This window comes from Conger conger, chromosome 19, assembly GCF_963514075.1.
Source record: "Conger conger chromosome 19, fConCon1.1, whole genome shotgun sequence".
Classification (NCBI taxonomy): domain Eukaryota; kingdom Metazoa; phylum Chordata; class Actinopteri; order Anguilliformes; family Congridae; genus Conger; species Conger conger.
Genome location: NC_083778.1, coordinates 7052208 through 7062988, shown reverse-complemented (window position 1 = coordinate 7062988; position 10781 = coordinate 7052208). Strand labels below are relative to the sequence as shown.

At 50.7% G+C, this 10781-nt stretch overlaps 1 protein-coding gene across 1 annotated transcript in view; it reads right to left on the bottom strand.

The window, feature by feature from the left end:
- The window catches only part of ptprq (protein tyrosine phosphatase receptor type Q), a 59857-nt gene that overhangs the window by 20055 nt on the left and 29021 nt on the right, over positions 1–10781 (bottom strand). The window contains exons 30-40 of the mRNA XM_061229840.1: positions 10460–10741; positions 9615–9896; positions 8783–8903; positions 8152–8253; positions 7353–7503; positions 6065–6233; positions 4191–4490; positions 3468–3743; positions 2532–2683; positions 1474–1615; positions 660–941 (exon numbers count right to left, since the gene is read on the bottom strand). Of these exons, the coding sequence (XP_061085824.1) occupies positions 660–941; positions 1474–1615; positions 2532–2683; positions 3468–3743; positions 4191–4490; positions 6065–6233; positions 7353–7503; positions 8152–8253; positions 8783–8903; positions 9615–9896; positions 10460–10741 (2259 nt within the window). The remainder of the gene's footprint in view (positions 1–659; positions 942–1473; positions 1616–2531; positions 2684–3467; positions 3744–4190; positions 4491–6064; positions 6234–7352; positions 7504–8151; positions 8254–8782; positions 8904–9614; positions 9897–10459; positions 10742–10781) is intronic.

Here is a 10781-nt window from a genome sequence, read left to right as displayed (position 1 = left end):
GGGCTGCAGATGGACTCCTCATTTGTGTTCCACCCAAACCAGGGCCACAGCTGTACCGTCGTGTGGGATCGTGCTGGTCTTCATTGGCTGACGTGATCGCTTGGCAACCCCGACGACAACCTGGAGCTCCCACGCCCTCTCTCTCCCAGTCCCAGTGGAGCTTGCACGCCCTCTCTCTCCCAGTCCCACTGGAGCTCGCACGCCCACATGCTCAAGCAGCAGCAATGCACACATCTCTTTCTGCTCCACAGCTGCTGGGGTTCCAGTGTATGTATGTACATGTTGGTGTGACCATGCATGTCTGTTTGTGTGTGTGTCTGCGTGTGTAAGAGTATACGTGCATGTTTTGCGTGTGAGTGTGTGAGCGTGTGCGAGTGCGCGCGCGTGTGAGTGTGTGCGTGTGAGCGTGTCTGCGCGTGCGTGTGAGTGTGTGAGCGTGTGCGAGTGAGCGTGTGAGTGTGTGAGCGTGTGCGAGTGTGTGTGTGTGTGTGTGTGTGTGTGTGTGCGTGCGTGCGTGCGTGTGAGTGTGTGCGTGTGAGCGTGTGAGTGTGTGAGCGTGTGCGAGTGTGTGTGTGTGCGAGTGCGAGTGCGTGCGCGCGTTCGTGTGAGCGTGTGTGAGTGTGTGTGTGTGTGTCTGTGCGCGTGTGTGCGTAACACACCTGATTCGGGCTCTGTGCTGGCGTTGCAGGACAGCCCGTCCCCAGGCCCAGCGGAGTTGACGGCCATCAGCAGGAAGCTGTAGTGCGTGTGGGGCTGCAGCCCGCTGAGTGTGTGCCACAGAGCCTGGGGCTCGATCTCCTCCTCCTCCTCCTCCTCTTCCTCCCCGTACCGGACCAGGTAGTGGGTCAGCTCGCCGTTGGGCTCGTCCGGCCCCTCCCATTCCAGAAACACAGAGTCCCAGCCCCGCCCACTGCACGACAGGTTCCTCACGGCCTCCGACACTGTCACGGCAACAGATGGGGATCGGCAGCCAATCAACTTGCAGTATTTTATCAATTCGTTCTCTTACATGCATTCTGCTCGGAGCAGCTGGCTGTGCAGTTACTCCACTATGCCGGTAACCTGACTGGTTGGTTGTGTAGGTGACGGGCTCACTGGCTAACTTGATTGGCGAGTTGTAATGGTGACTGAGTCACTGGCTAACCTGATTGGGTAGTTGTAATGGTGACTGGGTCATGGGCAAACCTGATTGATTGGTTGTGAAGGTGACGGGGTCATCGGCTAACCTGATTGGTTGGTTATGAAGGTGACGGGGCCGCTGGCTAACCTGATTGGTTGGTTGTAATAGTGACGGGGTCACTGGCTAACCTGATTGGTTGGCGGTGAAGGTGACGGGGTTGCTGGCTAACCTGATTGGTTGGTTGTAATAGAGACGGGGTCAATCAACGAACTTGATTGGTTGGTTGTGAAGGTGACGGGGTTGCTGGCTAACCTGGTTGACTGGTTGTAATAGTGACGGGGTCGTGGGCTAACCTGATTGGTTGGTTGTGAAGGTGACGGGGTCGCTGTACTGGTTCCCATTGCCCGCCCTGGTGAAGCTGCTGACGCTGATCTCGTACACGCTGTGCGGCCGGAACCCCGTCAGCTCCGCCCGCGTGGAGGGCCCAGAGGAATTCTGGGAAGGGAAAGACAGATACTCTGAGGAGAAATCTGGGTTCTGCCGTTACCCGCACACACTGTTGGGCCTGGCTACAGCATAACGGCACACAGTTTAGTGGCTCAGGTACATGACTGGGACCTGGAAAGTCCGGAAGGTCAGTGGTTCAAGCCCCGGTGCAGCCACAATAAGATCTGCACAGCCGTTTGACCCTTGAGCAAGGCCCTTAACCCCACATTGCTCCTGGGGGGATTGTCCCCTGCTTAGTCTAAGCAACTGTAAGTCGCTTTGGATAAAACTGTCAGCTAAATAACGAATTATTTATTTTCACAATTATTGGCAGCTGATTCAGATTCCTCCTCAGAAGAGAGGTATAATGTCCAGGCATCATGGTATTTAGATAAAAAGGTCCACCACATTGGGCTGATAAAATAAATATTTATTCACGAACAAAGCTGCCAAGTCCTGCTCTTAATTATTTTATTTTATTTTTTATTTGTTTTTTTATTAGTATTATTACGTCTGACTGTCCAACACTAAAAGACATAGCACTGCTTCACATGAAATTATGTCAAACATGAAACAGCTCTTTTTAAATACAATTTAATTTATTCAATTTAAATGTACTTTTTAAATTCAACTAATCACTTCGTTCATTTATGCTGTGTAACCAGTGGGACAAAAAAATCCTCATTGCAGTTATGACAGAAGAGATGGAACATGCATATCAGCCCTGGAAAAGAGGGAGACTGTCGCTAAACAATTAAATCCTGCTACCTGCAATGAGGTACCCCATTATCTAAACATAACGAACATATGTAATCTACAAATATATCAATAATTTGGAAAGTCGAGCCGGGTTGGGCTGAATGGCCTGTCGGCAGTTGACATTGATTGTTTTTAGGCGCCGTATCCAGAAGGCGAGACGCTGTACCTGGAAGGTCAGAGCCTGCCTGCGGAGCTCCAGGATCCTGAACCCGTAGAACTGCACCAGGCCGTTGGGCTCCGGGCTGGCCTCCCACACCAGCCACACGGAGCTGGCGGTGTGGTTATAGACACTCAGCCTCCTGGGCGGAGCAGCGGGGCCTGGGGGAGGGAGCGCGGCGTCACAGTCTAACTTATGATCAAACTGGAAGGCCTCATCATCAAACTATGGGAAGGCCTCATCATCAAACTATGGGAAGGCCTCTTCATCAAACGATGGTAAGACCTCATCATCAAACTGTGGGAAGGCCTCGTCATCAAACTATGGGACGGCCTCATCATCAATCTATGGGAAGACCTCGTCATCAAACTGTGGTAAGACCTCATCATCAAACTATGGGAAGGTCTCATCATCAAACCTCATAATCAAACTATGGGAAGGCCTCATCATCAAACTATGGTAAGGCCTCATCATCAGACTATGGCAAGGCCTCATCATCAAACTATGGGAAGGCCTCATCATCAAACTATGGTAAGGCCTCATCATCAAACTATGGGAAGGCCTCATCATCAAACTATGGGAAGGCCTAATCAAACTATGGTAAGACCTCGTCAAACTATGGGAAGGCCTCATCAAACTATGGGAAGGCCTCATCAAACTATGGGAAGGCCTCATCATCAAATTATGGGAAGACCTCGTCATCAAATTATGGGAAGGCCTCATCATCAAACTATGGGAAGGCCTCTTCAAACTATGGTAAGACCTCGTCAAACTATGGGAAGGCCTCATCAAACTATGGGAAGACCTCGTCATCAAACCTCATAGTCAAACTATGGGAAGGCCTCATCATCAAACTATGGGAAGGCCTCGTCATCAAACTATGGTAAGGCCTCATCATCAAACTGGGAAGGTCTCGTTGGTCAGTGATGTTGACGTGACCCTGACCTGCTTCGTCGGTGTGCAGCAGCAGCGTGAGGGAGGGGCCGAGGCCCCATCTGTTGCCGGCGGCGATGGAGACGTTGTAGGGGCTGAAGGCGAGCAGGCCCGTGAGGGTCAAGCTGGTGCTGGGGGTGAGGGTGGTGTTGGCCCCCCCTGGCCCCTGCAGCACCACGCTGTACTCTGTCAGAATGCCGTTGGGCTCCAGCGGAGGAAGCCAGGACAGATAGATAGAGGAGGACGAGACGTTCCGACTGGACTTGAAGATGGGACGAGAGCTGGGCACTGGAGAGAGAGACAGACCGCTTCACTGAGCATGTGCAGTAGAGGGAGCCACCTCACTGAGCATGTGCAAGACTGAGAGCCACCTCACTGAGCATGTGCGACTGAGAGACACCTCACTGAGCATGTGCGACTGAGAGACACCTCCCTGAGCATGTGCAAGAGAGAGACACCTCATTGAGCATGTGCAAGAGAGAGACACCTCACTGAGCATGTGCAACTGAGAGCCACCTCACTGAGCATGTGCGAGAGAGGGAGCCACCTCACTGAGCATGTGCAAGAGAGAGATACCTCACTGAGCATGTGCAAGAGAGAGACACCTCACTGAGCATGTGCGAGAGAGGGAACCACCTCACTGAGCATGTGCGAGACTGAGAGCCACCTCACTGAGCATGTGCGAGAGAGGGAGCTACCTCACTGAGCATGTGCAAGAGAGGGAGCCACCCTCACCGTCGTCCTGTGTCCTAAGGTACAACACGCTGGTGCTGTTCACGGCGGAGCCAGCAGACGTGGCCGGTGTCACCGTCAGCCTGTAGAGGGTGTACTTCCTCCGCTTGGTGAAGAGGTAGGCCAGCTCGGTGGTGGTCTCTCTGAGGGTCTCGTTGGAGCTGAGCTGAGTCTTGTGCTCCTCCTCCAGGCTCAGGTGGTAGGTCACCTTGCCGTTGGGCGACAGGGGCGGATCCCAGGTCACCAGGACGATGGTGGAGCTGATGTTCTTCGCCGTCAGGTTGTAGATGGGCCCGTCTGGTACTGTGGGGGGCAGGATACAATACGGATCAGACCCAAAAAACAATCTGTGCTTCATACGGGATCAATCAGCTTTGTAATATTAATAATAATAATAATAATAATAATAACAACTTTATGTAGCACTGTTCATACAAAGCAAAGCACTTCATACAAAGCAAAGCACTTCTCAGATAAAAGGTGGCGATATAACATGAAAAAGGATCAATCGGAACAAAAACACGCATTGTAAGTAATGGAAACAACACAAGTAAAGCACGGCATACAATACAAACACCTGGGAGAGAAATTATAATGGTAAGCGAGAGGTGACACTGCGTCAGAGACACAAAGCAGGTAAAGGTTTGAGTGATAAAGGGAGAGGGGCTTAGTTTAGCACCCATGGAGAGGCCCAAAGACCAGACCTCCTTTCCCCATACAGAACGCATACAGTGCACGCATTCAACAAACACCTTTTTACTCTCCTGCACACCTCCCTTGTCCCCCCACCAATCAACCAACCAAGGAGCAGGATTTCCAACTCTCTGTCACACAGCCATCCCCCACCAACCAATCGCAGTACAGGATTCCCCACTTTCACACAGCCACTCCCACTTCCTCCTCCTCCCACCAATCACAGAGGGCATCGCTGTGCTCTCTGCCAATCACACGTTTACATTTCCACGGTTGGATTTGGAGGCTCACAGAGTCCGCCTGCCTCTACCCCACACGTGAAGGCTGAGCGACAGTTGGGCACGTGTGTGGGAAGGGGGGTGTGGGGGGTGTGGAGTTGGGTGGGGGCGGGGTATAAGGGCGAGAGGGCGTGATTGGCGCAGGCAGGGTGTAAGGGTGGTCCCCGTCCGACAGGATTACCTTCTGCTTTCTGACACAGCACAGAAACAAACGTTATTATCACATCAGTGCAAAACACATTACAGCACAACTTCAAAATATACACAAACACGCCTGTTTTTACTGACATCTGCACCATTTTTCCCCAAATCACGTAAAAATCAGGAGACTTGTCGGACCATTTCACACACTGGGGCACCGTATTCGACAAACTGCTGTTAAACTCAACATTAATGTTTGGCATAAACAACGGAATGGCATAAAACAAGCATTATGTAACATAGCTACATTTACCTCACTGGAAAAAAAACTCAACATTACAGATGATTTTTGACGATAAATATGACCCTACGCGATCAACTGCACACTGAAAGCTATTACAATTTTTTTTTCAAGAGCTTCTATTCTGGCTGCCTGCACACGGGCGTCTCAGACGGTACGGGGCGAAGTTTCAGCACGTTCTGCAAAAGGAGAAGCAAACCGGTGGCCTCAGCAGAGCCCAAGAAGGAAAGCGAGAGGCCTGGGGAGGGGAGGTGGAAGCTCCCAGTTTGCCACAGACAGCTTTTTCTCCTTTTGCAAAAACGCTGAAAATTCAAAACCGCCTCTTTTTTTTGTTGTTGTTGTTGTTGTGATTCTCCAGAATTTTTATGTGATTTTTTGTTATTTTATAAAAGAGAACGGGGGTGGGGGAAAAAAAAAAACAGTGCAGGCGTCACCAAGCAACAGTCGCCGTGGCGATTGCCCACCGTCCTCCATGGTGTAGAGGTTGACGATGTCACTGCGGGCGTCGCCCTCGCCGTGCGGGGTGCTGGAGCTCATCCACACACTGTACTCTGTGCCTTTGGACAGGCCCTCGAGCACAGCCGAGAACTGGGACTCGGCGCCCCCTGGGGGCCCCTCCGAGACATTGACTCTCTGCGGGAAAACGGTGTACTGTGAGTTTACCGACCTGCGAGTGTGCGTGCGTGTGAATGCGTGTGCGTGCACAAGTGTGAGTGTCTCTCTCGCTTGTGTGAGTGTGTGCATAGCTGGGTCAAGTACGTGATCGTTTTAGATTAAGATACGTTTCTGTGCTCGTCTACTCTTGCCTGGTGCAGGTGAGCCAACCAAGAGGACCAGAGGACATTTTTTATTTAATTTTTAAAATAAATTTATTTCAGATTTTTCCCTTTTTCTCCCAGTTTGGTAGCCAATTGTACCCCGTCTGATCCAATTAGAGTGAGTGTTAGATACACTGCCCACACCCCGTCCCTCGGCGGCCCGAAGGAGAGCGACACGCCTTCTTCAAGCCGTCTTGTCTTATGCTTGTGACCGTGATTCCGAGGTGCCCGAGGTGCTTATTGTGCGGCAATCAGCTAACCCTGCCAAGTCCCTCCCTCTGGAGCAGCGAGCCAATTATTGCTGCCCCACGAGAGGCGGCCAAACTTGGCTTTTGGCAGGAGCGGGAATCGAACCCTGGTCCCCGGTGTGCAACTGCAACGAACTGCAACCGCAAGTCTGCTGCATCTTAGCCTGTTGCGCCCAGGGTTCAAACTTTCGGAGAGAGTTTCATAACTTCCAGTACACCAGACAAGCTCAGTTAAAGTGTAGACCCAGACCCAGGCCTGGTATTGCTGTACACATAGGTCACCGCACATTTTTTTCCAATGCATGTGCAACCGCACATTCCCAACTGTGTAGCAGCTCTGGTCAGCTGGCATAAAACATTACTCCACATCCATTTCACATTTCACTGCTCCAGTACACAGCAGGTTACATTACATTATTGGCATTTGGCAGACGCTCTTATCCAGAGCGACGTACAGTTGATTAGACTAAGCAGGAGACAATCCTCTCCTGGAGCAATGCAGGGTTAAGGGCCTTGCTCAAGGGCCCAACGGCTGTGCGGATCTTATTGTGGCTACACCGGGGATTGAACCACCGACCTTGCGTCTCCCAGTCATGTACCTCAACCACTACGCTACAGGCCACCCAGGTCAAGACGCCCAGGTCAGTCCAGTCCAGTAAGAAACGCAGGAAGATGGCGACTCTCACCTGAGCGAGTACAGTGGAATTGTCAGTGTAGTAAATGGTGTAAAACTCGATGACCCCATTCGGCTGGGTGGGAGGGGACCACCGCACTTGTATGGAGGTTGGGCTCAGAATGACGTAGGACACGTTCTGGGGGGGATCGGTCGGAACTAGATGAAAGATAAAAAAAGAGATAAAATAAGCGATAAAAAAATAAAATAAAACATGACGCCATGTCACTCTGTGGCCTTCGTCAAAGCCTTTACGTTTAACAACCTTCCCTCGTCGTCTAAATACATGCTATCGACATACAGGACTGACGCAGGTTTGTTATATTCCGACAGTACCGAAGTCAACACCAACAAACTGTAAGAGCAAAATCACATGACAGTTTGGGCACAATCCCTCAGAATGTTGTACATTGTACTAATTAATCGCGCTATATGTGTTTAGGTGACTTTCATAAATGCAAGGACAACACGGATTGACCTGATTGAACTGCATTTTGCAAAGACATTAACATTTCAATTTTTCAATTTTTTTATTTTATTAATCGGGGACAGTGCTCATTTATCGACTTTTTCCAGTTTCCACATCAATGTAAATGCGCCAAAGAGCTCATTTTGATCTGTAGTCCCTAACTCGCATATCTTGGGAGGGATAGTGACGAATGCGCGCGCCCCAACTAGAAGCATGTTAGCCTCGAGTCGTCTTTCCGGGAGAAAATCCCCGATAAACGGTGGAACCCCATCGCCCTCCGGCCATCGCACCTGCGTCGGAGGCGGTGAAGAAGATGGAGATGAAGATTCCCCCGTTCCCCAGCCGGGTCCAGCTGGACACGGTGGCATTGTACTGGCTGTCCTCGTCCACCTCCAGGATCACAGACGTGACCGTCACGTTGTAGGTGGACATGGAAGTCTCGTTCCTGCCGGGGGGGGACACGGGAAATGCACGCCGTGATAATCCGCCCCGGTGAAATGCATACGTTTATTATCATTTTACCCCCTTCGGGGTTCTTCCCACTCCCTGCACAAGTTATCTTGTGTCCTATGGATTGGTATCCTTTTATGTTCTTGTATGCTTTTCTTTTATTTTCAAGCAAATCGATCAAATCAAAATCAAATCCATATCTAAAGGACACACACCTGATAATCACCCACTAAAATGCATACGTTTAGAATTTTTATAAGCCCCTGAGGGATTCTTCCCTCTCCCTGCACAAATTATCTTGCGTCTTATGTATTATGTATTACTTTTATGTTCTTGTATGCTTTTTTTCATTTTCAAGCAAATCAATCGATCAATCAAAAATAAAATCACCGTCTAAAGGACACATTCGTTCAGTTATCAGAGTGATAAGCAGCTAATTGGATTTCAGGACCAAATTATCTGGCTGAACATTTAGGATGGTATTATTCCTTCTGGCTTTAAAGAGGACAAGAAAAACTCCTTACCATACAGAGACGATGTAGTACAGGATTTCGGAATTGGCCTCAAGTGGGGGCGACCAGAACAACTCTATTTGGTTGTCCGACACCTTCTTGGTTTTCAGGAATCGTGGGGGAGAGCTTGGTACTGTTATGCATATAACATAAGACACACAACTGCTGTGAGCAAGCACGCCTCGAGTAAAGCGAAAATGCAGTAAAATGGGCACGTTAGAGTGAAGGAGAGGCAGCAGCTGAGGGGCCCTGTCCCCTGGGGAGACAACTGCACATGCACCTGCAGTCCCCACAATGCAGGTCTATACACGCTCACCTGTAAAACATTTGGCACACTGTACGTGTGTGGACACTTACCCGGAGCCCCCACAACGGAGGTGTGTACATACTCACCAAGAGTCCCCACAATGCAGGTGTGTAAACTCACCAAGAGTCCCCACAATGCAGGTGTGTACACACTCACCTGCAGTGCCCATATACTGTAACAGGTGGGTATACACCTAGTAAAGAGTTTGCACACTGTACCGACTATATGTAAACACTCACCTGTGAAACAGTTCACACACTGAAAGTGTACATTCTCTAGTGTGTACACACACTCCTTTTTTCTTTTTTTTCTTCCCTTTTCCCCCTCAGACCTGCACCAGGGATGACCACGGCCGAGCATGACATCACAGCGGGGGATATAACCAACGAAGCGGAAGGCTGAAGAGAACGGGAATCTGGCGGAAATCTCTGCGGAAAGCCGGCTGCTGAAAAACCCTGGGAACCTGGGATCGCACGGGAGGGAGGAGCGGGCGGGCGCCGTGCGAAGGGGGGTTGAGAAGGAGGGAATCCCACTCACCGTCCTCCAGGGTGGTGACGTTCAGGACGTCGCTGGTGTGGTTGCCGCTGCCCGCGCGGGTGGAGGCTCGCACCAGGACGCCGTAGCGCGCGTACTTGCGCAGGTCGGAGAGGCGGGCGGAGGCGGCGGGCGTGGTGGCGTTCAGGAAGTGGGTGGAGTTCCAGTACTCCACGCTGTAGGACAGGATGACGCCGTTGGGAAGCAGCGGCGCCTCCCAGGTGACGTTGACCTCGCTGGAGCTCAGGCTCTCGTACGCCAGGCCAAAGGGGGGGCTGCCTGGGACTGCAGGGGGGGGGGGGGGATGGGGGGAAGAAGACCAACAGGGTCAGATAATAATAATAATAATAGTAATAATAACAATAATGAATATAATTCATTTTTAGAATAGTCTATTCGACTATTCTAATAGTCTATTAGACTATTTTTAGTTGTGTCACTTTTTTTCTATACAGCACATTTCAAACGCACAGTGCCATTCAATTTGCTGTATAGAAAAAAAGTGACACAACTGAAAATAGTGTCGTAAAAAACAGTAACATACACGTAAAATAACATGAAATTACATTGCTAAAAATACTAAGAGTGATTAAAAATGACAGGAAATGTTCAAAAGAAATTGAGGAAAAATGAAGAGGTGAAAAATGATTCAAATCGTGCCTACGAAAAGGCACATTTGAAAAGGTAGGTCGTTGAGGCCCTCAAATCCAAAGGATGCTTGCTGTCACTTTCGACAGATTACGGCGCTCCCATTCGCCTCCGAAACGTTTTAAAACGAGTGACGGAGCGCAGGAAGGGCAGGGCACGCGGCGAAAACCCGAAACCAGAGCCGGCCCGCCGGAACTCACCGTCCTCGCCGCTCAGCACCGCCAGCACCTCGGACGTCTGGTCGCCGTGACCGCGCTTGGTGAACGCTCTCACGGTCAGGTTGTAAAAGGAGAAGGGCTTCAGGCTCTCCAGGGACACGCTGGGGGACGTGGAGTTGACCGTCGCGCTCATGGTGGAGTTCCGGTACTGGATCTCGTAGAACTGGATGACCCCGTTGGCCAGGACCGGGGGGGACCACGTGATCGTGGCGGAGGAGGCGCTGACGCTGGCGACCGACAGGTTGACCGGCGGGGAGTCCGGTTCTGGGCCACAAGGAGAAACGGTTCATTTTTTTTAAAAAAG